General features: G+C 44.5%; 1 protein-coding gene across 6 annotated transcripts in view; it reads right to left on the bottom strand.

Moving 5' to 3' along the window:
- The window catches only part of LOC135510979 (latent-transforming growth factor beta-binding protein 1-like), a 140,665-nt gene that overhangs the window by 103,632 nt on the left and 12,327 nt on the right, over positions 1-24,706 (bottom strand). For all 6 annotated transcript variants that reach the window (XM_064932367.1, XM_064932363.1, XM_064932365.1 and 3 more), the window contains exons 4-5: positions 7,954-8,087; positions 753-920 (exon numbers count right to left, since the gene is read on the bottom strand). In XM_064932367.1, the coding sequence (XP_064788439.1) occupies positions 753-920; positions 7,954-8,087 (302 nt within the window). The remainder of the gene's footprint in view (positions 1-752; positions 921-7,953; positions 8,088-24,706) is intronic.

The following is a 24,706-nucleotide window of genomic DNA, read 5'->3' as shown; positions in this document are numbered from 1 at the left end:
TGCTACATTCGCTACACCTATACTGCAAAATGTGCATTAACTTCACAAAACATAGGTATTTAGCGATGATTAAAATAAGTATCTTCAACCACAAAATGAGTAACACGACACATAGTGAAGAGCTAGAATTTGTTTGTTTTTTACTACGGCCCAATCAACAACGGCAAACTGTACAATATGCATCATGAATGCTGACTCTATATAGGGATGGCCACATTGACCGTGCGTCACAGAACCAGAGCGAGACCTCTCGTATCTGTGTCTGCTGCTGAGTCAGACAGGAATTCATCTTCTTTGGGTCTTCCCACATGTCTGTGTCAAGAACAGGATACGGCAGACAGCGGTGAGCTCCTTATAAGGACTGAGGCAGGTTAACGCGTTAGACGTTTCCAGGGTCTGTGCAACCCCCACCTTTTGTGCTCCTGTATTGAACGGTCATTTGGATATATTATATACGATGTGTGTCAGATACTATACTGTTATGCAGGAAAACGCAGTAATGTCAACATGAACCATCCAAATCGCTTCACACCTCATCCAGAACGCAGACAGTGTGAGACATAGAACGTACATGACAGATCTCATTGTATTGCCCTAAAACACACACAGCATAATAACCACTCGAAATTCATTCTATCCATTCTAAGCATTCTATCCCATCATGCACCAGACACAAGGCAGAAACCACATCGGATGAGCACAGGACGGAAACAGACGGTGAGGGGTGATAAGGTGAACCGGAGATCACTCACCCACTCTGAAGTTGGGGGCGGTGAGGGTGTCTGCGGCATGGCCGTTCTCACTGACGATGGTGGTGGTGTTGCCCAGCTCACAGTTGTTCTGGCACCGGCCCCCCGTGCAGGTCACCTTGCAGATGGTGGGAGTGAAGACCACCTTGATCCGGCCTGTGTGGTTCCCCACTGCCAGCCGGGATGCACAGCACACCAGCAGAAAGAAGAGGGAGAGAAGGGAGAGTCTCGTCAGTCTCGTATCCATCGGTTAGTTAGTATCACCTTGTCTGCCTGTCACGAACGATCACCAACAAATAGTTTCAGTCAAAACAATAACTGAAATGACTGTTGTCTCTCTTTTCCCCTCTCTCTTTCTCTTTCATTCCCTCTCTCACTCCAACTGCTCCTAAATCCGGTGCCGTCTCTGAAACATGATGAGGGGGAAGAGAAAAAACGGGACAGAGTTCAGCCAACAAAACTCTGGGATCCAATTCTTCATCAAAAGTCAAGTTCCCTGAGAGGTGGGTATTGGCAGATGCCATGCTTTATTCCAAGACGGATAGAGTGGGCATGGCAGCCTCGTCGGCCCTGGCTTCTCTGCTTATCCCCCTCTCTCTCTCACTTTCTCCCTCCCTTTCCCTCCTGTCTCCCACCTAGCACATTTTCAAGGACTTTGGCACCTCTATTTGAAAGAAAGCCCTCCCAAAATGCTTTGCTGTGTGTCCTCCTGAGATCATCTCTCTCTCACTTTAGGATGCAGTCACGCCTGCCCACGTTACTGAGAGAATACAAGTCTAACCGCATGTCCGCCCGCCCATTCGCCTATCCTCCCCCTATCCTCTCCCCTCCCTCAACACCAAACCCAGCCCTCATATGAAACAGACAGACAGGCACAGAGACAGACAGGCACAGAGACAGACAGGCACAGAGACAGACAGGCACAGACAGGCACAGAGACAGACAGGCACAGACAGGCACAGAGACAGACAGGCACAGAGAGGCACAGAGACATACAGACACAGAGACAGACAGGCACAGAGGCAGACAGGCACAGAGACAGACAGGCACAGAGACAGACAGGCACAGAGACAGACAGGCACAGACAGGCACAGAGACAGACAGGCACAGACAGGCACAGAGACAGACAGGCACAGAGAGGCACAGAGACATACAGACACAGAGACAGACAGGCACAGAGGCAGACAGGCACAGAGACAGGCACAGGCACAGAGACAGACAGGCACAGAGACAGACAGAGACAGACAGGCACAGAGACAGACAGGCACAGAGACAGACAGGCACAGAGACAGACAGGCACAGACAAGCACAGAGACAGACAGGCACAGAGACAGACAGAGACAGACAGGCACAGAGACAGACAGGCACAGAGACAGACAGGCACAGAGACAGACAGGCACAGACAAGCACAGAGACATACAGACACAGACAGGCACAGAGACAGACAGGCACAGACAGGCACAGAGACAGACAGGCACAGAGACAGACAGAGACAGACAGGCACAGAGACAGACAGGCACAGAGACAGACAGGCACAGAGACAGACAGGCACAGACAGGCACAGAGACAGACAGGCACAGAGACAGACAGGCACAGAGAAAGAGAGAGAGACTAGTGAGACAGAGAGAAGAGTATTGACCACAAACATCTGTCCAGGGTCCAGCACATCCCTTCCCAGACTATCCTCCAACTTGACCCTTTCTACTTTTCTGCATCCAGTGACACAAGCCTCTATAGAAAGTTCCACAGCTTCCCTTCCTGTTTTCTCCCTTTCACTTCTTACTTTTCCCTGCACCAACGTCTCTCTCTACGTCTCCTCTTTGCTTCTTGGCAACCCCCCCGCCGTTCCAAACTACCCCCAAACCCCAGACTCCTGAGCTCAACGTTTCGTCTGCGGCTGTCAGCTGTTCACACCAGACAGAGCAGAGATGCAGGGAGCATTGCCAAGGCCAGAGAGCAGGCAAAACCACTGAATTAGAGGCTTTGGGCTGCCTTAATATTTGCTATAAGGTGAAGAAAATAGGTTGATATAAAAGTGGAATTAATGTGATGTAGTCAAAAGCCAAAGACTAATAGACAGCTGGTTTTAAATGTGAGCCAATTGTACCATATACATAGTAGACATAGTATTTAAAAGAGTTTAGAAAGTCTATTTTGTCAGTCATTTCCATGTAGGAATGAGTATTGCTCTGACAGAGTCTGGCATGGGAGAGCTGACGGGGGGGGGGGGGGGCTCTGCTCCTATAAGACCCTGTAGACATATCAGGCTCAGCCTCTGGCTCCTGGTAGGGATCCACACACAAACCATCAACCTCTCCATCAAACTGCTGCTGCCTGCCGAAAGGTCCTGCATTCTTTACCTGCAGTATAATCCCCCATGTCACACCAGGGCTTTCTGCTACACTGCACCATCCATCGCGCCAGACGACCCAGAGTTCAGCCAGTGGCGTGTCACTTTCCAGACATCACCTCTCACTCAGTTCAGTCTCTCTGCACTCTGGCATTCGCCGTATTATGGCGGTTTCAATCCATCACCTCATCTCATCTCAAGCGTTCTGGCTTCTCCCTGGGGGCTGGGCTTCATTCGGCCATTACCTCCCAGTAGTTTGTGGCTCTTTACGCTCTGGGGATTCTGGGTGCTTATGCTACCACCACAAGCACTTTCATTCAGTGAAGGCCTGGGTATCACCACTGTCAGGGGGTATGGAGATGTATGGACAGGAGAGGCCTTGGAAACACATCACATTCCCCAGCACATAGAGATCTATAGAGGGCTCCGTGCCTGCTGTCTGACAGCTCTTCCCCTGCACTATGTTCGACACAAGCCTTAACCACTCTCACATGGCTCGAAGCACAGAGTCCCTGGCCACAGCAGTGATGAAACATGTCTGCCTTCAAACCCCCAGCAGCCCTCCCTCCATCCCTACTCTGCCTCCAAATGTGTGCAAGCGGATCCTTCGCACGGCACGGCAGACGTCCCCAGCTCTGTGGAGCATATGGAGAGAGAAGCTGGAGGGGCGCCTTAGAGAGAACACAGACATCATTTAGCGGGGAACATACAGGGGGGCTAGAATGGAGGGATGGGGAGGGGGGTATGGAGAGAGCGAGTCCCCAAGGGAAAAGAGAGTCTTCTTTTGAGCCCCCCTGGTGAACCTCTAGGAGTCCAATGTGTCCCAGTATGGGGGGGAACAGCAGTCTCTGAGGCCAAGTGTAGCCTTCCAGTGCGATGGTATACAGCACAGAGCGGGAACCTAGTCTGTCTGTCTGTGTGGTAGGGCTGAGGGACAGACGGGAAGAAAGGCTTTCCCAGACACGGCACCATAGCTGCTGACAGGCTGTCTGTCGCGTGGGACAGGGCTGACAGGAAGGCTGTGGGCGATTTAGGAGCACAAACATTCTCCCCTGTCTGCTACTCAAGCAGGAAGGCAGCACACCGACACCACCGCATACTGGGCTAAAACCAACAGTGACGTCCCTACTAATTTGGAGCCGAAGGCCTGAGAGGCCATTCACTGTGACATGGGTATCTACGGGTAAGTGTTTCGCAATATGGAGAAAACGCTTTTTGTGCCTTGACTCTTTATTTTAATGGGCAGAAGACAGAAGTGGATGGGGTTCTATTGTGCCCTTGTACAGATACAGTAGAGGTCATAAAAAGGAATGCATCTTCCCTATCGTTCCTTCTCTCTTTCGGTCTTCCCTCCCTCCTCTCCATCTCTATCTCTCTGATGTCTGGCCATATCGCTGGTGGTCCCACACTGGAGTTAAATCAACGTGGACTGGGGTTATTTGTAGCTGTGTGGCCAGGCTGGGGCTGCCTGAGGACTGCAGCCACAGGGCCCCAGAGGGGAGTGGGAGGAAAACGCAGACAGACTCACAGAGACCCACAGAGTCTGTTGTGTCTACAGACTTCTCCATTAATAGCACAGAGACTGTCTGCTCAGACAGACATGGAGCCATTCACTTTCAGGTCAGCAAGTTCATCTAACCTTATTTACCTAAGCAGACGCCCACTGGGAAGTTTAACAGGAGGTTAAAATATTTATATCTTCTGCCAACACAGTAGAGCATAACTTCAGGTGTACAGCATATCAGATGCATGACATTAAAGTAACTGCCCAGTGTTTACATGAAATATAAACTATAATTACTTACAATATAAGTGAATAAGTTTTCCTTCCAAAATTTTTTAATGAAGTATGCTAAAAAGCATATTTTTGTGTTGGAATGGTGTGGGCGTACGCAAACAACAACATTGTGTGGGCCTTTACCGGTCATTAAAAAAAATTCATGCAATCCCAGGTGGCGCAGTGGTTAAGGGCGCTGTACTGCAGCGCCAGCTGTGCCACCAGAGACTCTGTCCGTGGGGCGACGCACAATTGGCCTAGCGTCATCCGGGTTAGGGAGGGCTTGGACGGTAGGGATGTCCTTGTCTCATCGCACACCAGCGACTCCTGTGGCGGGCCGGGCGGAGTGTGCGCTAACCAAGGTTGCCAGGTGCACGGTGTTTCCTCCGACACATTGGTGCGGCTGGCTTCCGGGTTGGATGCGCGCTGTGTTAAGAAGCAGTGCGGCTTGGTTGGGTTGTGTATCGGAGGACGCATGACTTTCAACCTTCGTCTCTCCCGAGCCTGTACGGGAGTTGTAGCGATGAGACAAGATAGTAGCTACTAAAAAACAATTGGATACCACGAAATTGGGGAGAAAAAGGGGTAAAATTAAAAATAGACCACTGATTGGCCAGGCCAGTTCATCCTCCTCGAGACCGCTGATTGGCCAACTCATCCTCCTCAGGGAGATGGCATCATTTTCTTTGAGGAAACAGTAAGCATTTTATAAAATTTAAAAAAAATGATATATACAATTTTATGGTGCGGGTTTTGAAGGGTACGAGAATAGGATGAGTCAACAACATTATTTGGGTACGAGTTAACAGAATATTTACTTTTAAAAGTGAGATTTTCACTGGACAGTTACTTTAAATACATACCATGAGAAGGGTAATCATCATGCCATGCACTATTCATGGGTCTCACTTTCAAAATGATTTAACTGTTCGGCCCCATTGTAAAGTGTTAAATGGAAGATAATGCATCCTCCATGGTGAGGGCCGCGAGGCCATTCAGTAGCATTAAGAGGAGCAGATAACAGGTATTCAACAGCTCAGATGGCCTCTCACATCTGTGGCACTTGTTGTTTCAGCAATTGAGGGAGTTCTCCGTTGTGTGACAGTCTATCGTCTCGCTCTGTCATTTCATTTTCTCTCCCACTCCCTGCCTTTATCTGAAATTGCCCTCTGAAAATGAGGCTAATAATTCATTTTAGACAGCGCCGAGCAGCAGGCAATGTTTAACTCTTTGTGCCATTACCGCTGTGGCTGCAATTTGAACGATCCAATTGCTGCCCAACTTCAAGCTCTGCATTCCCTACACCCGTACAGCATTACAGTAGATGTGTCTGTGTACTGTGTATACCCATAAGGAACAATTGCTGCTTTTTATCCATTGAGTAAGATCATATATTTAACATTCAGTGACTTATTTAACTAGGGGCAGCTGACAATGTAACAGATGTTCATGTCGACAACCCATCGAAGGACTAACATACCATTTCATGTTCTCTTCCTCGCCATAAGCTGCATCTCCAATTACCATCACCAATCTGGCTTCAACCAACCTGCAGCGCCGCGCCCTTGGCCCAATTAGTGACAACAATTCAAGCTCAAATGGGACAGGAGATGTGCTTGTTCAAAGTTTGGAATTTTCAAGTGATTACTAGAGCGCCCCCCTTGGGCCAATTTTGTAAATGGCGGTTCTCTATGGCAAGACACATTATTCACCCACATTTCATCAAAAATCGTGCCATTGCTGTCTGAGATATCCATAGTCCTCCCTTCCATTTTCATTGTGGGGGACAATAAAAAGCATATAAACTTGAATGCACCTTCCACACAGTGATTGGGATAACACCAGTGACCCAATTAGGCTGTGTGTGTTGTTATATGACTGTTGACACGGAGTACAGCAGGAACCTATTCCACAGGGGGAGAGCAGGCCACTGCACAGTGCTGGAATCGCATTGGCTCCCGTAATGTGAGAAATGGGCGCAGCCCAAACCCCATGCAGAAATAATGACAGGCTGACCTAACTAAAGGGCTGCTACCGTGTCCGTTTTGGCAGTGATTAATGGTCGACCCGATCAATCACCAGCCATGAAATAACAAACACACCAGTGTAATTGGCTCAGCTGGATCTGCTGACACTAGCTGATGTCGTGCGGTTCACTCAATGAGTAGAGAAAGTAGAGAGAGACTGTCACCCTGTCACAGAACTTTCCAAACCCCGGGTTCAGTCGTCCCCCGTCTGCCCCGTGCCAGCAAAGCCGTGCCTGGGAGAAATGCCGTGCCTGGGAGAAAAGCCGTGCCTGGTAGAAATGCCGTGCCTGGGAGAAAAGCCGTGCCTGGTAGAAATGCCGTGCCTGGGAGAAAAGCCGTGCCTGGTAGAAATGCCGTGCCTGGGAGAAATGCCGTGCCTGGGAGAAATGCCGTGCCTGGGAGAAATGCCGTGCCTGGTAGAAAAGCCGTGCCTGGTAGAAATGCCGTGCCTGGGAGAAATGCCGTGCCTGGGAGAAATGCCGTGCCTGGGAGAAATGCCGTGCCTGGGAGAAATGCCGTGCCTGGGAGAAATGCCGTGCCTGGGAGAGCTCAGAAATCTTAATACCGAGCCGATGACACTTGTGTTAATAAATCTAATTCATTTGTGAAACAACATCTTTAATGTGTTTGAGGACTTTGCTTACCACCACAGAATCAATGGCTGGCAAAGTGCTGGAAAGGCCTCAGACTCACAAAATCATCACTTAGTAAATACAAGCTGATTTGACAGCAGAGGTTTGGGACAACATAGTTGTTCCCTGTGAGTTAAGATGACTGTTTTTCAGCTTCCCTTGACACATTTTTTAAATTGAACCTTTATTTAACTAGGCAAGTCAGTTAAGAACATTAAATCACCGGGTGTTTCAGATACAAATCCAAGCCTCCAAAAAGGCTTTAATTTCATATGATGTTAATATCTGTGGGTAGAGTTGAAATAAAGCCAACTGTCAGTCCAGTAGCGAACCTTCCTAAAGGGAGAAACGTGTTCCTATGGAGCGTAGGAGGAGTTAATACAGTAAGAGGATAGGATAAAGGAGGTGAGCTACCCACCATGGATGGGGTTGTGTTCCACCGTCAGCGGAATGGGTCTGTCAGGCTGGTGTTGGACGCGAGTCTGGGAGTGTGTGGTGTGTGTGTTGTAGTACTTGGGCTTCAGGACAAACTGCTGGCTACCAGGTCGGCTTCTGGAAGGGAGAAAAAAAACACAGTCAAACACGGTAAAGAACAATTTCATTTCTGGGTTCGAGCCCAGGCTCTGTCGCAGCCGGACCGGGAGGCCCATGGGGCGGCGCACAATTGGCCCAGCGTCGTCCGGGTTAGGGAGGGTTTGGCCGGTAGGGATATCCTTGTCTCATCGCGCACGAGCGACTCGTGGCTGACCAGGTTACTAGGTGTATGCTGTTTCCTCCGAAACATTGGTGCGGCTGGCTTCCGGGTTGGATGTGCATTGTGTCAAGAAGCAGTGCGGCTTGGTTGGGTTGTGTTTCGGAGGACGCATGACTCTCGACCTCCGCCTCTCCCAAGTCCGTACAGGAGTTGAGGCGATGAGACAAGACAGTAACTACTACCAATTGGATACCACGAAATTGGGGAGAGAAAGCAGGGTAAACATTTTTTTTTTTAAATAACAATTTCATCTATGTAGTGAGTTCTGAAACATGTACCATACAATCATAGGGTTAAATCTGCAACAGAAACAAAAGTAAAGGGTGAAATAAATATTCTGCAGAGAGCTGTACTTGATGACTGTATGAACGCTTTGACATTCATGATCATTCCCAAGGCCCACACCTCCTAGGTGAAGACGATGGGGGGGCTTAAATCACGTCGGCAGTCATCTCATATCCTCCCACTCAGAGGGACATGAGACAAAAGCACTTCCCAGAAGCCCAGAGGATGAACCTAATCTCTCCTGGTGAGACGGGTGAGGAAACCCAGACACGTCCTCAACACTGTGGGAGGGAGGGGCGAGAGGAGGGGGTGGGAGCTGGTCCAAAACAACGAGACCGCCCTGTAGACCCCCTGACAAGGCCCAGTCAAACATGACACACAGAGTGTAAAAACAACAAGGGGGTATGGAGAGCAGAGTGGGGGGTGAGCGGGCAAGACAACGAGGGTGAGGATAACATAGGATTGAAGTAGGACAAAACAATCACAGCCGTGCAAAGCCTCTCTACTCCTAACCACTCTGTAAAACGTCCCTCAGCTCAAATGAAATGTGACTGGTTTACACAAGAGGAAGAGACATCTGGTCATCTGGTGCTGAGCAATATCGCCAGAGACGGCAGTAGTAAAGTTGTTTGTCCTTTACAGCATAACCGTATCAAATTGTCAGCCGCCGCACTAAAACCACTCAGACTGGTCTGGGTCATGGAAACAGAGGTCAAAGGACAAAAAGACTATTATTTTTGTCAGGAGAAAAAAGAGCACAACAACATGGGTGGTGTTGAGAGCCGTTTCTAACAGGTAGTAAAGGGGGAGGATAAAGAGACAAAACGTACTAACTTATCAGAGGTCTGAACCATCTTCATATGCCTACAGGAGACAGTGTGCTGGCCAATAAATAGCTGATCAACTAGCAGAGGCGCAGTCAAGTCACTGTTCCCGTAAAAAGCCATGTATTTAATTAACATTTAATCTCAACAACAACTAGCTAGAATCCTTCTTCAAGCTACTGCAATAAGTATTGTGTTCATATCTAACATAAAATAAACACACCTGTGACAGACTTGTATGATGCCCTCCTGTCCCAAATTCAAGTCCTAGCAACACACAAACAGACACACACACACTAACAGACAAACAGAGACAGACAGACACACAATGAAGTTGTCTTTCCAGGCCACCCGCGACTGTGGGCTTGAACTTGACGGTCAACCCCGATGTGGCCATCTCATCTCACGTGAGTCTGTTTCCACAGCTGACTCCTCCCTTTCATCTCCATTCCTCCCTCTCACTCACACACACAGTCAAACACTGAGACTTCAAGGAATCTGAACGGATTACATCTTGTTTTATCCTAAGGGGCAGAGTGTGGTGGCGGGGGGGTTGGGGCATCAAGGGTTGAACACAGCAGCACTGACACTTGGCACAGCTTCTCATGTGCCTTCTTTCATCCCCCACCACCAGCCATTCATGGAGATAGTACAGGTACATCAAAGTTGGGACCAAGATACTGAGAAACTGCTTCTAACTCCAGGCCATCAGACTGTTAAACAGTCGGCACTAGCCGTCCTCCGCCCAGTACCCTGCCCTGAACCTCAGTCACTGTTTTAGCTGGCTACCACCCGGTACTCTACCCTCCGACTTAGAGACGGCAGCCCTATGTACGTAGAGTCATTGAACACTGGTTAATTTAATAATGTGTACATACTGTTTCAAGCACTTTACATGTACAGTACCAGTCAAAAGTTTGGATACACCTACTCATTCCAGGGTTTTTCTTTATTTTTACTATTTTCTACATTGTAGAATAATAGTGAAGACATCAAAACGATGAAATAACGCTTATAGAATCATGTAGTAACCATAAAGTATTCATAGTTTTGAGCATTCATAGTTTTGATGTCATCTTCACTATTATTCTACAATGTAGAAAATAGTAAAAATAATGAAAAACCCTTGAATGAGTAGGTGTGTCCAAACTTTTGATTGGTACTGTCTATATTGTGTTCAAGTCATTGATCATCCTATATAACTTTTTTATTTTCATGGATTATGTGTGAATTGTTTTTTTTTTATTGCTGCACTGTTGGAGCTAGAAACACAAGGATTTCGCTGCACCTGCAAGTTTGTGTATGCGACCAATAAACTTTGATTTGATTTTGTTCTGTTATTCACTGTTTATGGGTTTCTATGTGATGGCGTTTGATTGGCTGTAATTCCAGTAGCTGACATTCCTTTATGGCCCCTTGGGGGCAGAAAATCAAACACTTTTATGCTCATACAGTACATACCTCCCTTTATATAACATAATTGTAGGCCTATATATACACACATTATGTGGTATGCTTACAACTGTGTCTATGTGGATTAGCTAGGATAAGGTTGGTTTTACGTAGGAGCAAAACAAAATTGAATTGAGAGAGAGAGAGAGAGAGGGAGTATTTCACAACAGTCCTCAGTCGTCTTTCTCTTCTGTCTCTCTTTCCAAATGGCGATCTAATCTGCAGCGTTTGCCATGCTCAAATGCCTGTCTGATGTAATGTGTTTGAACAAAGGAGAAACATATTCCAGCCCCCTGGTCACATCAAAGCCCTGCTTGGAGAACAGACTAAAAGGTGACAGTAATGCTCCCCTTTTTTAGAGGGAACATTGCCACACCAACCCTCAAACGGCACCAGTGGTGTAGTGGGAGTGTAAACGCAAGTAAACACAGTTCACCCACTTTTTCTTTGCACAACAGTTTACTCACCTTTTGCAGAAAAACACATTAAAAGTATAGGGAGCACTACTTTTTCGACACAACCAGTGACAAAATTGACCCACCCATTTTATTTTTTACCACTGACTGACAGACTCAAAGTATTCAGACCCCTTGACTTTTTGCACATTTTGTTAAGTCACAGCCTTATTTTAAAATGGATTAAATATTTTTCCCACATCTATACACAATAGCCCATTATGACAAAGTGAAAACAGGTTTTTAGAAATGCAAATTTAGATTTTTGTTTTTAAACAGAAGTACTTCATTTACATAAGTATTCAGGCCCTTTGCTATGAGACTCGAAATTGAGCTCAGGTGCATCCCGTTTCCATTGATCATCCTTGAGATGTTTCTACAACTTGATTGGAGTCCACCTGTGGTAACATTAACAAATTGGAAAAAGTCAAGTGGTCTGAATACTTTCCGAATGCACTGTATGTCAAACAAAAACCAACGATTGCAAAGTTAAACAAATAATACAACTATGCACAAGGACTACTTTTTATCATTTCCACCAACATTTTTATAAAAACACATTTACATGAGCCACACATTGGAGAGTCTATATCCACTCAGAATGGACAACCTGTATTTTATCCTCTAGTGTCTTGTTGATAGTTATATTTCTTAAAGTTTATTTTATCTTTATGATGGCCTAGGAACAGTGGGTTAACTGCCTTGTTCAGGGGCAGAATGGCAGATGTTTGCCTTGTCAGCTCAGGGATTCGATCTTGCAACCTTTCGGTTACTAGTCCAACGCTCTAACCACTCGGCTACCTGCCACCCCTGATTTCATTGGAGTTCAGAAGGAGAGAGAGGACAGACTGAGGTAAATGTGCACTTGCCAAATAATCAAAGTTGTCTGTGAGAGACATTTTACAGGTCACCAATCAACCAGATTCTGTGCCACCCAAGGCCCAGATGGGCCAAAAGAGACTTATCCCAGGGTTACACTCAACACAGATGAAAAAACTTTACATTTATTTCTCCATCAATAAAACTCAGTGGCTTTCTTTCCCCTGATTTAAATGAGACGGGAACACATGCAGTAAGTACTGGGAGCTATGTGTTAAGCTCTTCCACATGCTCCGAGTTGGCCCATTGACTTTGGCAAAAGGTGCAGCTCTTACCCAAACCATCTCCAACATGGCAATTACCTCCACAGAAATACAGTGAGGATTAGATTAATTCAATTGGAATTGTTTAAGAATGCAATTTAAAAATATTGGGTGCAGTACAAGGTCACCTTAGTCGATCTCAACACATACTAAACATATTTTGATAAAGAAAATATTTAGCTTGATAAAACTGTTCTGCTTTAAAGGAGTAGTTCACTATTTTACAACTTGATGTTAAATGGTTCCTCACCTTAAAAGTAGTTGATGGGCCAAAATAAACTACAATCTACAGTTCAGCTTTTTGGAAGTGGTGTTTCAAAAAAATAATATCAAAATCACCTGAAAGCAATTCAAATCAACTTCATATTTGGTTTGATGTTATTAAAATGTGATTTGGCCATAAAAAATAAACATGCTCACATTCATAACATGCTCACTTCCATTGACTCTTAGCTGGTGGTGGCTAAACGTAGCTGTAGTTTGTAGTGGCTCTTTAAAGAAAACTGAACTGAACTGGGCCAGGAGGAAACTGATCACAGTTTCTTCTGGCCCATAGGCTACTTTCAAGGGGAGGAACCATCTAACATCAAGTTGTAAAATAGTGAACTACTCCTTTAACAGTAAACCTAGTCAGCAGCTGTGAACTGATAGTCCCACCTATTCTCAAAAGATGGTCCATGGTTTCCCCATTGGTTGCTTAACACACCTCTTTTTAAGGGACATATCAACTATATGGATGATTTAGACCTACAGCATACCAACCACCAATTCTCCTTCCTGCTCTACCCCAGGTGGAAAGATTCCGTTTCATCATTCCTAATTGACAATACCATAACTCACTTAGGCCAGCTAGCCAAGCTTCAGTTGGACTGAAATAGAAGAAAAACAATAGTGAAAACATAAAACAAAAACAGTCAAGGTTGTCCGTGTACGAGACCATGAATAAAATCCATACTTACTATACCAAAAGTAATGATGGGCTACTGTTCTTGTAAAGATCCCGCTCACTAACTTCACCAACCCCAAGAAGCATGGAGGAGATTCTTGGCCTTCAGACAATATCAAAAACATTGGGGTGTTGAAAACCTGATACAAATCACAGTTTCAAACAATTTGCAGGACAAATTATTTCCCTGTAGGGAGAGGGACTGATGGTAATGTGGTTTTCCTGCACATGAAGACTTGAGGAGTGAGGAATGCTGGTATGGAACGAGTGCTGAGGCCAGTTGGCAGAACATGAGCGTCTCGCAGACAACATCCATCAAAGCAGAGATTTGTCATGTTATCCCCTGATTGAGGGGACTGCTGGTCTCAGCTACGCTCTCTCTCGACTGTGATTGGTGAGGTGATACCTGTGTCTCCCACTTACTCTACACTGCCTACCACAACACCACTGAGGCTGTTTTGAGGACTGACAGGAGTCTGGAGACAGACAGGCCAACCCACCCAAATGGAGGCTCACTTCTCATACATTTTTCTACAGCTCCAGCTTAAAAAAAGGACGCTGGGTTGTATTTCAAGACAAAACCAACAAGTTAGGGAACCTAAAGAGTTCAGCACCTGTGCAGGACTGCTTCAAGACATCTCCCCTCATAAAAATGATCAATGAAGACAACATATGCAGAAACATTGTGTCTGGGGCTGTAAGGATTCAAATACACAGGGGAAAACCATCATTTTGCATACCTTAAGTTTGGAAATAATAACCTGGTAAAATAATAACCTGGTAAAAACCATGAATTACTTCCAACTTAGAAACAGTATCCAGCAAGTCTGTAAAAACAACTTAAACTACCTACCAAATAATTAGTCATGTGACAATGCCATTTTACTGTTGGCACGGTTCACAGGTAGCCTAGCGGTTAGAGCTTTGGGCAAGTAAACGAAAGGTCGCTGGTTCAAATAAACGAGCCGACAAGGTGAAGAAAACTGATGATGTGCAAGGCACTTAACCCTAATTTGCTCCAGAGGCGCCATATTGCTACTATAGCTGACCCTGTAAAACAATACATTTCACTGCACCTATCCAGGGTGTATATCACAATAAATACGTAAAATATATATATATATTCTCAGCAATTCGTAACTCTAACAAACAACATTGAATAGAGGGGACTAGAGAGCCATTAAAGACTGACTCCAGTGATTTTTGAACTGGTTGTACCTGTTTGCCACCACATGAGTCACCTATTGATATTTCGGTGTCCTTATCTTACTCTCTGGGAAGCTGTCATTACAGAAACTGAAAGTGAAAGAAGTCCTCCGGCGATTGAAAAAAATCTTCCCAAAAAAGTCCATAACGTCAGCGAAGATGATTGGAATGGCTGGGAAAGTTGTCGGACCTAAAAAAGTCCACGCGTAGACGAATCCTTCAACGCTAACGTTAGTGAAGGATCTGATGGTACTTTTCATTGGGGTGAAACCATCACAGATGCTGAGAACGGAAAGAAAGTTACGACAGCTCACCCTTGTTGTTGTGAGGAGTAATATGTTTGCCTTGGTGTAAATGTTTTGCCCTGGTCATCTAAAAACTTGTGGATATTTAGTTTGCCAGCTAGTTTTACAGCTGAATGCAGTCTTTCAGTTGGTTATACCTGGGCTTGCTGTAGTTGCCTTTGCCCGCTAATAAAAGCCAATTATGTAAACAAGGCATGACAATCCAAGTTCTAAAGCAATGGGACTCCCTAAATCGTTCTCAGATTATTACCAATCCCACAAGGCACGACTCCAAACACCCAGAAAAGGCTCCTGTCCTCAATGTTATCCTCACAAATAATAGTATTTTCTGTAATGGCCTTAGTGATCACTGTTTAACAGCTTGTGTTCATAATGGCTGCTCAGTGAAACGACTGGTCCTGATTTGTCATAGACGCTTGCTAAAAAACTTTAATGAGCAAGCCTTCCTTCACGACATGACCTCTGTAAATTGGTATAGAATCAGCTTGATCCCCTCTGTTGAAGACGCTTGGACCTTCTTTTTTGATATTTTCAGCGATATTGTTAACAAACACGCCCCCATAAAGAAAATGAGAATAAAAAACAGGTTCAGCCCCTGGTTCGACCGTGACTTTGCAGAGTTACTCCACCTCAATAATTGCATTTGGCGAAAGGCTCGGCACACGCATACTCAGGCTGACTGGCTCTCGTTCAGGCAAATGAGAAATAAGTGCACTCAGGCTATCCGGAAGGCCAAAGTTAGTTACTTTAAGGAGCAGTTCTCTCTCTGTGGGTCTAACCCCAAGAAGTTCTGGAAAACGGTTAAAGACCTGGAGAATAAACCCCTCTCCTCACAGCTGCCCATGTCCCTTAAAGTTGATGTGGTTGTTACTGACAAGAAACACATGGCTGAGCTTTTTAATCACCACTTCATTAAGTCAGGATTCCTATTTGACTCAGCCATGCCTCCTTGCCAGTCCAACATTTCCTCATCTCCCACCCCTTCTAATGCAACTTGGCCAGATGCTCATCCCTCTTTTTCCTCTGCCCCACTACAAAGTTTCTCCCTGCAGGCGGTCACGGAGTCCGAGGTGCTAAAGGAGCTCCTTAAACTTGACCCCAAAAAAACATCTGGTTCAGATGGTTTAGACCCTTTCTTCTTTAAGGTCGCTGCCCCTATAATCGTAAAGCCTATCTCTGACCTTTTTAACCTGTCGGTACGTCCTTTATTTAAAGGGGGAAGATCAAGCTGATCCTAACTGTTAAAGGCCTATTTCTATGTTGCCAAGTTTATCAAAAGTGTTGGGAAAACGTTTCAATAACCAACTGACTGGTTTTCTTGATGTCTATAGTAATCTCTCTGGTATGCAATCTGGTTTCTGCTCAGGTTATGGATGTATCACTGCAACCTTAAAGCTCCTCAACTATGTCACCAATGCCCTTGATTCTAAGCAATGTTGTGCTGCTATTTTTATTGACTTGGCCAAAGCTTTTGATACGGTAGACCATTCCATTCTTGTGGGCCGGCTAAGGAGTATTGGTGTCTCTGAGGGGTGTTTGGCCTGGTTTGCTAACTACCTCTGTCAGAGAGTGCAGTGTATAAAGAACATCTGCTGTCTCAGCCATTGCCTGTCACCAAGGGTATACGCCAAGGCTCGATCCTAGGCCCCACGCTCAATTTACATCAACAACATAGATCAGGCAATAGGAAGCTCTCTCATCCATTTATATGCAGATGATAGTCTTATACTCAGCTGGCCCCATCCTGTATTTTGTTGTTAAACACTCTACAACAAAGCTTTCTTGGTGTCCAACAAGCTTTCTCTGCCCTTAACCTTGTTCTGAACACCTCGAAAACAAAGGTCATGTGGTTTGGTAAGAAGAATGCCCCTCTCCCTACAGGTGAGCGTTCAGAGCTTGGGAACACTTGGGAGTATGACTAGACGGTACACTGTCCTTCTCTCAGCACATATCAAAGCTGCAGGCTAAAGTTAAATGTAGACTTGGTTTCTTCTATCGTAATCGCTCCTCTTTCACCCCAGCTGCCAAACTAACCCTGATTCAGATCCTACCCATGCTAGATTATGGAAACATAATTTATAGATCGGCAGGTAAGGGTGCTCTCGAGCGGCTAGATGTTCTTTATCATTCGGCCATCAGATTTGCCACCAATGCTCCTTATAGGACACATCACTGTACTCTATACTCCTCTGTAAACTGGTCATCTCTGTTTACTCATCGCAAGACCCACTGGTTGATGCTTACTCCCCCTTATCTGAGATATCTACTGCAGCCCTCATCCTCCACATACAACACCCATTCTAACAGTCACATTCTGTTAAAGGTCCCCAAAACACACACATCCCTGGGTCACTCGTCTTTTCAGTTTGTTGCAACTAGCGACTGGAACCAGGTGCAACAAGGTGCAACAAACACTCAAACTGGACAGTTAAATCTCAATCTCTTCATTCAAAGACTCAATCAAGGACACTCTTACTATACCCAATAATTTTTTGCTGCTGCCATGTTGTGTTGCTACCATGTTGTTGTCATGTTGTGTTGCTACCAAGCTGTGTTGTCATGTGTTGCTGCCATGCTATGTTGTTGTCTTAGGTCTCTCTTTATGTAGTGTTGTGTTGTCGCTCTTGTCGTGATGTGTGTTTCGTCCTATATTTTTATTTAATTTTTAATCCCAGACACCTGTCCCCACAGGAGGCCTTTGCCTTCTGGTAGGCCATCATTATAAATAAGAATTTGTTCTTAACTGACTTGCCTAGTTAAATAAAGGTTAAATAAAAAAATAAAAAGATAATGGGTATGTGTTTGCAAAATTCCTGCATAATTGCAGACCATCCTTATGTGACAATGCAAAATGACATTGTCTCACAAATGGACGAGCAAGCTAGTTAGCTAGCTATACACACACAACGACCTGCAAGGTTTGTCTGGCATGTACTAAATACAAGACCTATTGTCAAAAGATTATGCAAACTAACCCCATTTACCTGTAGTGTCATGGTGCCTGATCACATGTGTAGTAGACCTGCACCTACTACAAAACAATTCTAAAAATTCTTTGGCTTCATGTAGGGCCCTCATTCAGCTGGCTTCAAAGCAAGCTTCTATGACACTTGGTGGGGACATGAGAGCTGACACACCAGGTAGACACCACATGTACCACACTACTATAAAGTGTGCATTCATAAAGTATTCACACCCCTTGACCTTTTCCACATTTACTTGTGTTACAGCCTAAACCTAAAATGGATTAAATTGAGATGTTTAGTCACTTGCCTACACACAATACCCCATAATATCAAAGTGGAATTACGTTTTTCGAATTTTTAACAAATTAATAAAAAAATGAAAAGCTGAAATGTCTTGAGTGAATAAGTATTCAACCCGTTTGTTAGGGCAAGCCGAAATAAGTTCAGGAGTAAAAATGTGCTTAACAAGTCACATAAATTGCATGGACCCACTCTGTGGGCAATAATAGTGTTTAACATATTTTTTCATGACTACCTCATCTCTGTACCGCACACATACAATTATCTGTAAGGTCCCTCAGTCGAGCAGTGAATTTCAAACACATATTCAACCACAAAGACCAGGGAGGTTTTCTAATGCCTCGCAGCACAAGGGCGGCACATATTGGTAGATTGGTAAAACAAAAAAGAAAAGCAGAAATGTAATATCCCTTTGAGTTATTAATAACACTTTGGATGGTGTATCAATACACCCAGTCACTACAAAGACACAGGCGTCCTTCCTAACTCAGTTGCCGGAGAGGAAGGAAACTGCTCAGGGATTTCACTGTGATAGGAGAAAACTGAGGATGGATGGATGTACAATATTGTAGTTACTCCAAAATACTAACCTAACTAACAGAGTGAAAATAAGGAAGCCTGTACAGAATATAAATATTCCAAAACATGCATCCTGTTTGCAACAAGGCACTAAAGTAATACTTTAGTATTCACTTTTGTCCTGAATACAAATTGTTATGTGGGGGGCAAATCCAATACAACACATAACCACTCTCCATATTTTCAAGCATAGTTGTGGCTGTGTCATGTAATAGGTATGCTTGTATTTGTTAAGGACTAGGGAGTTTTTCCAGATACAAAATAAATGGAATGGAGCTAAGCACAGGCAAAATCCTAGAGGACAACATGGTTCAGTCTGCTTTCCACCAGACCCTGGGAGATTAATTCACCTTTAAGCAAGACAATAACCTACAACACAAGGCCAAATCTACACTGGAGTTGCTAATCAAGAAGACAGTGAATGGCCGAGTTACAGTTTTGACTTAAATCTACTTAAAAATCAATGGCAAGACCTGAAAATGGTTGTTTAGCAATGATCAACAATCAATTGGACAGAGCTTGACGAATTTTCAAAATAATAATTGGCAAATGTTACACAATCCAGGTGTGCAAAGCTCTCAGAGAATTACCCAGAAATACTCACAGCTGTAATTGCTGCCAAAGGAGCTTCTACAAAGCATTGACTTAGGGGTGTGAATACTTACAATATATACATGAGATATTTCTGTATTTCATTTTCAATCTTTTCAATTGTCAATCTCAACAATAAAACATGTACATTATGTGGTATGGGTAGATGGGTTCAAAAAAATATTTAATACATTTTTGAATTTAGGATGTGACACAAAATGGTATCAAATAGGCTGTGACACAAAAGTGGTATCGAATACTTTCTGAAAGAATTGTATGACAAGGTCTTCATGATTTGCCCTTGTAGAGTAAACTCAGTGAACCATATCACCCCTACAGGTCACTGTGCAAAATATTGAAGCTATACATCAATGGGCTTTACAACTGGAAAAGTACTGGGCCTCTGACTTGTTCATGTGAAATACTCATTTTATTATCTATATTCTAAAGCTATAGATCTACAGCTTCGTAGTAGTTTCATAACCCCCTCTCCTCTAGAGCAATGAAGTTGGTAACATCATACACATGGAGAAGGAAGGACTGTTCAGAAGTCTGAATTTCCTGGAGGGGGAGAATGTGAAAATAGACGCCCTTGTCACCGACAGACACCCTTCGATCCAGAAATACCTGCAAGAGGAACATTACTATGACTCTTGGAATACAACAAAAGGTGTGTACATGAAAGGAATTGTAATTCGTAAGTGAACATCATCAAGTAACAATAGCCTGCTAACAGGTGACGTTAATTTCATGTTCAGGGATGATTAGGTCAGGGCATCGAAAGAACAAAGAGCATTCATATTCTCTAAACTGAAGCAGAAGCACCCCTGGTGAGGTAGCCCTCCTGTCTATCCCCTTCTGTCCCCCGATGTTGTGGTAACTGCAGCCTGTTGAGTTGCTATTGAGCTTTAAGTGGTACTTCAGTCTTCCCTTCACCTCATTTAACACCTGATTTACTTAACATCTCAATAGGTGGTCCAAGTCATTACATAACGCAAGTGAGGGGGGTGGCCCTCCTCTTTTGTTCTCTGTTGCTCCTCTTTGTCCCTCAAGCAAGGGGGAGGGAAGTTGACATAGATTCCCATCAGACTAACTCCTTGAATGCCCTAACTTCTTGAATGCCCTAACTCCTTGAATGCCCTAACTCCTTGAATGCCCTAACTCCTTGAATGCCCTAACTCCTTGAAGTTTGCAGTTGCCCCCCAATTTTGTTTTACCCTTTAGTGTATATACTTTACTGTTTATACTTGGAATATCGCTTTTCAACAGTAAACGTTTTTAAAAATCATTACTGACATTAGGTAAACATTGGATCATTCAGAGATCCTCACTGAACTTCTGGAGAGAGTTTGCTGCACTGAAAGTAAAGGGGCTGAATAATTTTGCACGCCCAATTTTTCAGTTTTTGATTTGTTAAAAAAGTTTGAAATATCCAATAAATGTCGTTCCACTTCATGATTGTGTCCCACTTGTTGTTGATTCTTCACAAAAAAATACAGTTTTATATCTTTATGTTTGAAGCCTGAAATGTGTCAAAAGGTCGCAAAGTTCAAGGGGGCCGAATACTTTCGCAAGGCACTGTACATATGAAATGAGTAAAACAGTAAGTTAACATTATTGCAGTTACCAGTGTTCCATTATTAAAGTGATCAGATTAGGACGGTTCAACAATGACGGTTCGTCCACCTCTGGTGGAGTCATTTTTGACTGGATTGTTTTTAAGTGATTTTGTTCCAGCCAAAGTGTGCGTCAGAGGGCTGCTGCAGTTTAAAAATAAAATGACTGAGAGTCCCCATCCCTCTGGGCTCACTGCCAGCAGGTAAAAAGTGGGCTACAGTGAAATGGCTCACTGTGAGGTCTGAATTTAACGCCTCATTAAATACCACAATAAAGGGACTGCAACATCGCTCAGCAGCCCCAGACACACAGGGGGAATTATTCATTGTAGCAGTCAAATTCAAAAATGGGGTTTGGAGCATAGGTGCAATAGACGGTATAGGCGGCGATCCAAATAGCTTTTCTACTGACTCAAGTTTTTTTCCTTTGGTGAGACTTTGAGGTTGCATGCATTGTGACCTCTAGCCAGCATGGGCCTCACGTCACTTTGCGTTGAAGTGTGGTGAAAATAGGCAGTAAATCTAATAGAGCCGGCTCTTCTGGCAAGTGTGGAGTTAAAAATAAAAGTACATCTGAATATATCTATCTATACTCCTCTGTTTGGCCAGCTGCTAACTTAGGAAATGACTGGCAATTCCCGTCTAATATTTAAACCAAACGGGATATGATTGCCCAAGGACTGGTTAGAGGCATATTTCACATCATTTATCTTTCCAAATAGGTCAGTAATATACAGCGGGTCCTTCTACTGAGTGTGTATTTGCCAGAGCTTGCCTACAGTCACATGGGGCATGTACTCTGAATTCTGATCATGCAGTAATACTTAATTAAAGATAAGCAGTTTATCGCAGGGATGGAAACGCACTCTGAGAGATAGCAGAGAGATTGTTCAAATGAATCTAGAGGACTATCCAGTGTTAACGATGCACAAAATAATGACTAATTATAATTTCTCTCTTTACAAACAGATCAATTCAATGCTAAATGAAAGGAACCTGCCACTGCGTAAGTCATCTGAAATAGCTTTACAATTGTCAAAGGCTCCACACAAACTGAGAAAATACCCAGAATGCACTTTATATCAGGAAAATAGGATATCTGAGGTAGCAATGACTTCTTTAAAATTCTTTGAAATGGGGGAATGCAAATGAAAATTTATTTCGGTCTAGATTCAAATCGACTATAAAATCCCCTAATAATCTCTTACGTCAATCTTGACCACAGAAACCTGGCAGGGCACAAGCAGCTAATCTGCATTTTAAATTGAGGGGAAATTAAATGAGAGGCTATTTTCATGACTGATACATTTCAAAGGCCAGAGAGAAGGCCTGGCCTCTCCAAGAATAATCATTGTTTAAGGAACTCCAGGAGAGATTACCAGGCTTTCAACAATCATTCGCTGGGAAATCTAGGAGGGAACAATCTGTCACATGGGCAGTCCTTTTCCTCTTAAAGTAGGAAGCCATGGCTAGGGAGAAGGAAAAAGCATTTCACTACCGCAACCCAATGGCTGCCGTTGAGAGGGCGATTTCACATGGAACTGGGAATGCATACCACTGGGACTGGAGGGGGAACCCCATGGTTGTGACGAGATGGAGTACGGCTATGGCCGGAAGTGAATTTCCGTAACAGGTTAGGAAAGCATTTTAGCTAACCCTAACCTAATTTTCCTAACCTAATTTTCCTAATGAAAAAGACACTTCCGGTCGTAGCTGTGTACCACCTAGTCAAAACCGAGTCCCACCCATGATGATAAAAAATGAAACCAGGCCAAAGTTCACCCTGCCTAAGATAGTGAACTTTGAGGGTGAATATTTATACTGGGAGTCTAATGAGGGCCAGGTCACAGGAAGAGCATGTTTCTGTTGATGTTCCGTCCGGGAGCTCAGTGGAGGATTTGTGTGGGGTTGAAGGTTGAAAGTAAAGGGCAATGCTCTTCCTGTCTGATTGACAGTCCATGGGCTGTGATCTCAGGCCTCACCGGGCCCCAGCCAGGCCACAGTGCGTGGGAACAGAGACAGGGCCGCAGGGTGAGGTGAGAGACAGGAGGAACAGTCACTCTGCACACAGCTCATATCATAGCCCATCCACAGGCCCTCTGGCACAGTATAAATAAACAGAATGTGATAGCCTTGTAAATAGCCCCCTCTTTCCTGCATCGCTTCTTAAATAGCCATCCTGTTTTCGTATGTGAATACGTGTGCATGTCTGTGTATGAGAGTGACAGAGAAAGTATGTTTGATGTGCATGTGTTAGTGCATGTGAGTGAATACTATGTACAGTAAATGTGTATGTGAGTGCGTGTGCGTGTCAGTGGTGAAAACACTTCAACCCCTACCACTCTCATCACTCCCCATTCCTAGAATAGAAGGGGGTATCTCTTTACCTCCTCCCAAACGACGAGAGGTGAGAGGTCAGGGTTGGGCTGGTCTCTCCCTTGCCCAGCTCTGCTGACTCTAAATGCTCGCCGACTCACAGCAAAGCTACCTTCTTAAGAGGCACCCTCTTAGGAGGCTCTGACCAGCCACAAAGGTATGAGTGTGGTCCTCCAACCACAACACTGAAACAGAAGCCCTCTGTTGTAGTAAGAGGGCCCCACAGTAGACTATTCTTAACAGCCACTGCAATTCCACCATCAGCAGCAGCAGAGGTAGAGAGAAAAATAATGGACAAATGTGTTCTTTGACACTATAGCCTGCTGCCTGGGAGATAGAAACCAGCTGGTCACGTGCTTACATTAGAAGCTCTGGGATGGAGATGGGTCTGAGAAAAATGGTTGCAGATTTCCTATAACACAGTATAGCAATTTAAAGCGGTCTTCTCTCATGGGCATAGCTAAAGTTTCAGTGACACAGGAGCCTCATCCACTCTTTGTTGCTCTTTTCATCTCTTTGACTTAATCTACGAGGCTGGCTCTATTCTGAACAGGTGGCTGTAGACATCAAAGGTCTTTAAGAGTCAGACCAAACACAGGTAGTACGAGGATGGTTTACAAAACAGGGACAAAAGGAAGAGGATCATCACATGGACTGTGTGAGGTCAATGGGAGGTCAATGCTTTGTTGTGACTGGAGCAGACACAACAAACACTAATAATATGTTTGGGGTTATTTGGGTACAATTTGTAGTAAGGAACAGTCCAATCAGAATCTGGCTTCAGGCTGAGATTTAAAGGATTTCTACCATCAACGACAGCATGCATGAAATGTTGTTACTCTGTCAAATAAATACAATGGTGTCTACTGCAGCTAAGATTTAAATATACCAGCAAGAAAGAGCTGAAAAGTCAGGGTAGACGAAGAGAGGGAAAGGGAGAAGTTATAAACATAAGATCTTATTCCAGTCTCAACAAAATATCTGGCAAGACTGGGTGTGCTGGCAACGGCTGTGTAATTAAATAGAAAAAAAGAAAGATTTCTTTTCACTGTATCCAAGGAATGGTTACAAGAGCCTGGTAGTCTGAAATATCAGAGTGAAGATCTTGCTTATTTCTATATAAACAGATCATTGACAGGGGGTGAACCTGTGCAGTCTCGGCCTTCAGCACTCAAATTCTCTGGCCACACTCACACACTCCACCACCGGCCCCTGCTACCATTCCAAGTCCTCCCCACGAGAACCGGCACACTCCGCTCTACCGTAATGAACCCAGTGAACTTCAACAGAGCGCACTCATAGTCTCATAGTCAGATGAGAGAGAGAGAGAGAGAGAGCGCAAAAGAAAGAGAGAGGGCGAAGGAGAGAGAGAGA

This window comes from Oncorhynchus masou, chromosome 23 (genome assembly GCF_036934945.1).
Source record: "Oncorhynchus masou masou isolate Uvic2021 chromosome 23, UVic_Omas_1.1, whole genome shotgun sequence".
Taxonomy (NCBI): Eukaryota; Metazoa; Chordata; class Actinopteri; order Salmoniformes; family Salmonidae; genus Oncorhynchus; species Oncorhynchus masou.
Note: the sequence above shows the minus strand (reverse complement) of the source record. Positions and strands in the feature narration are given on the sequence as shown.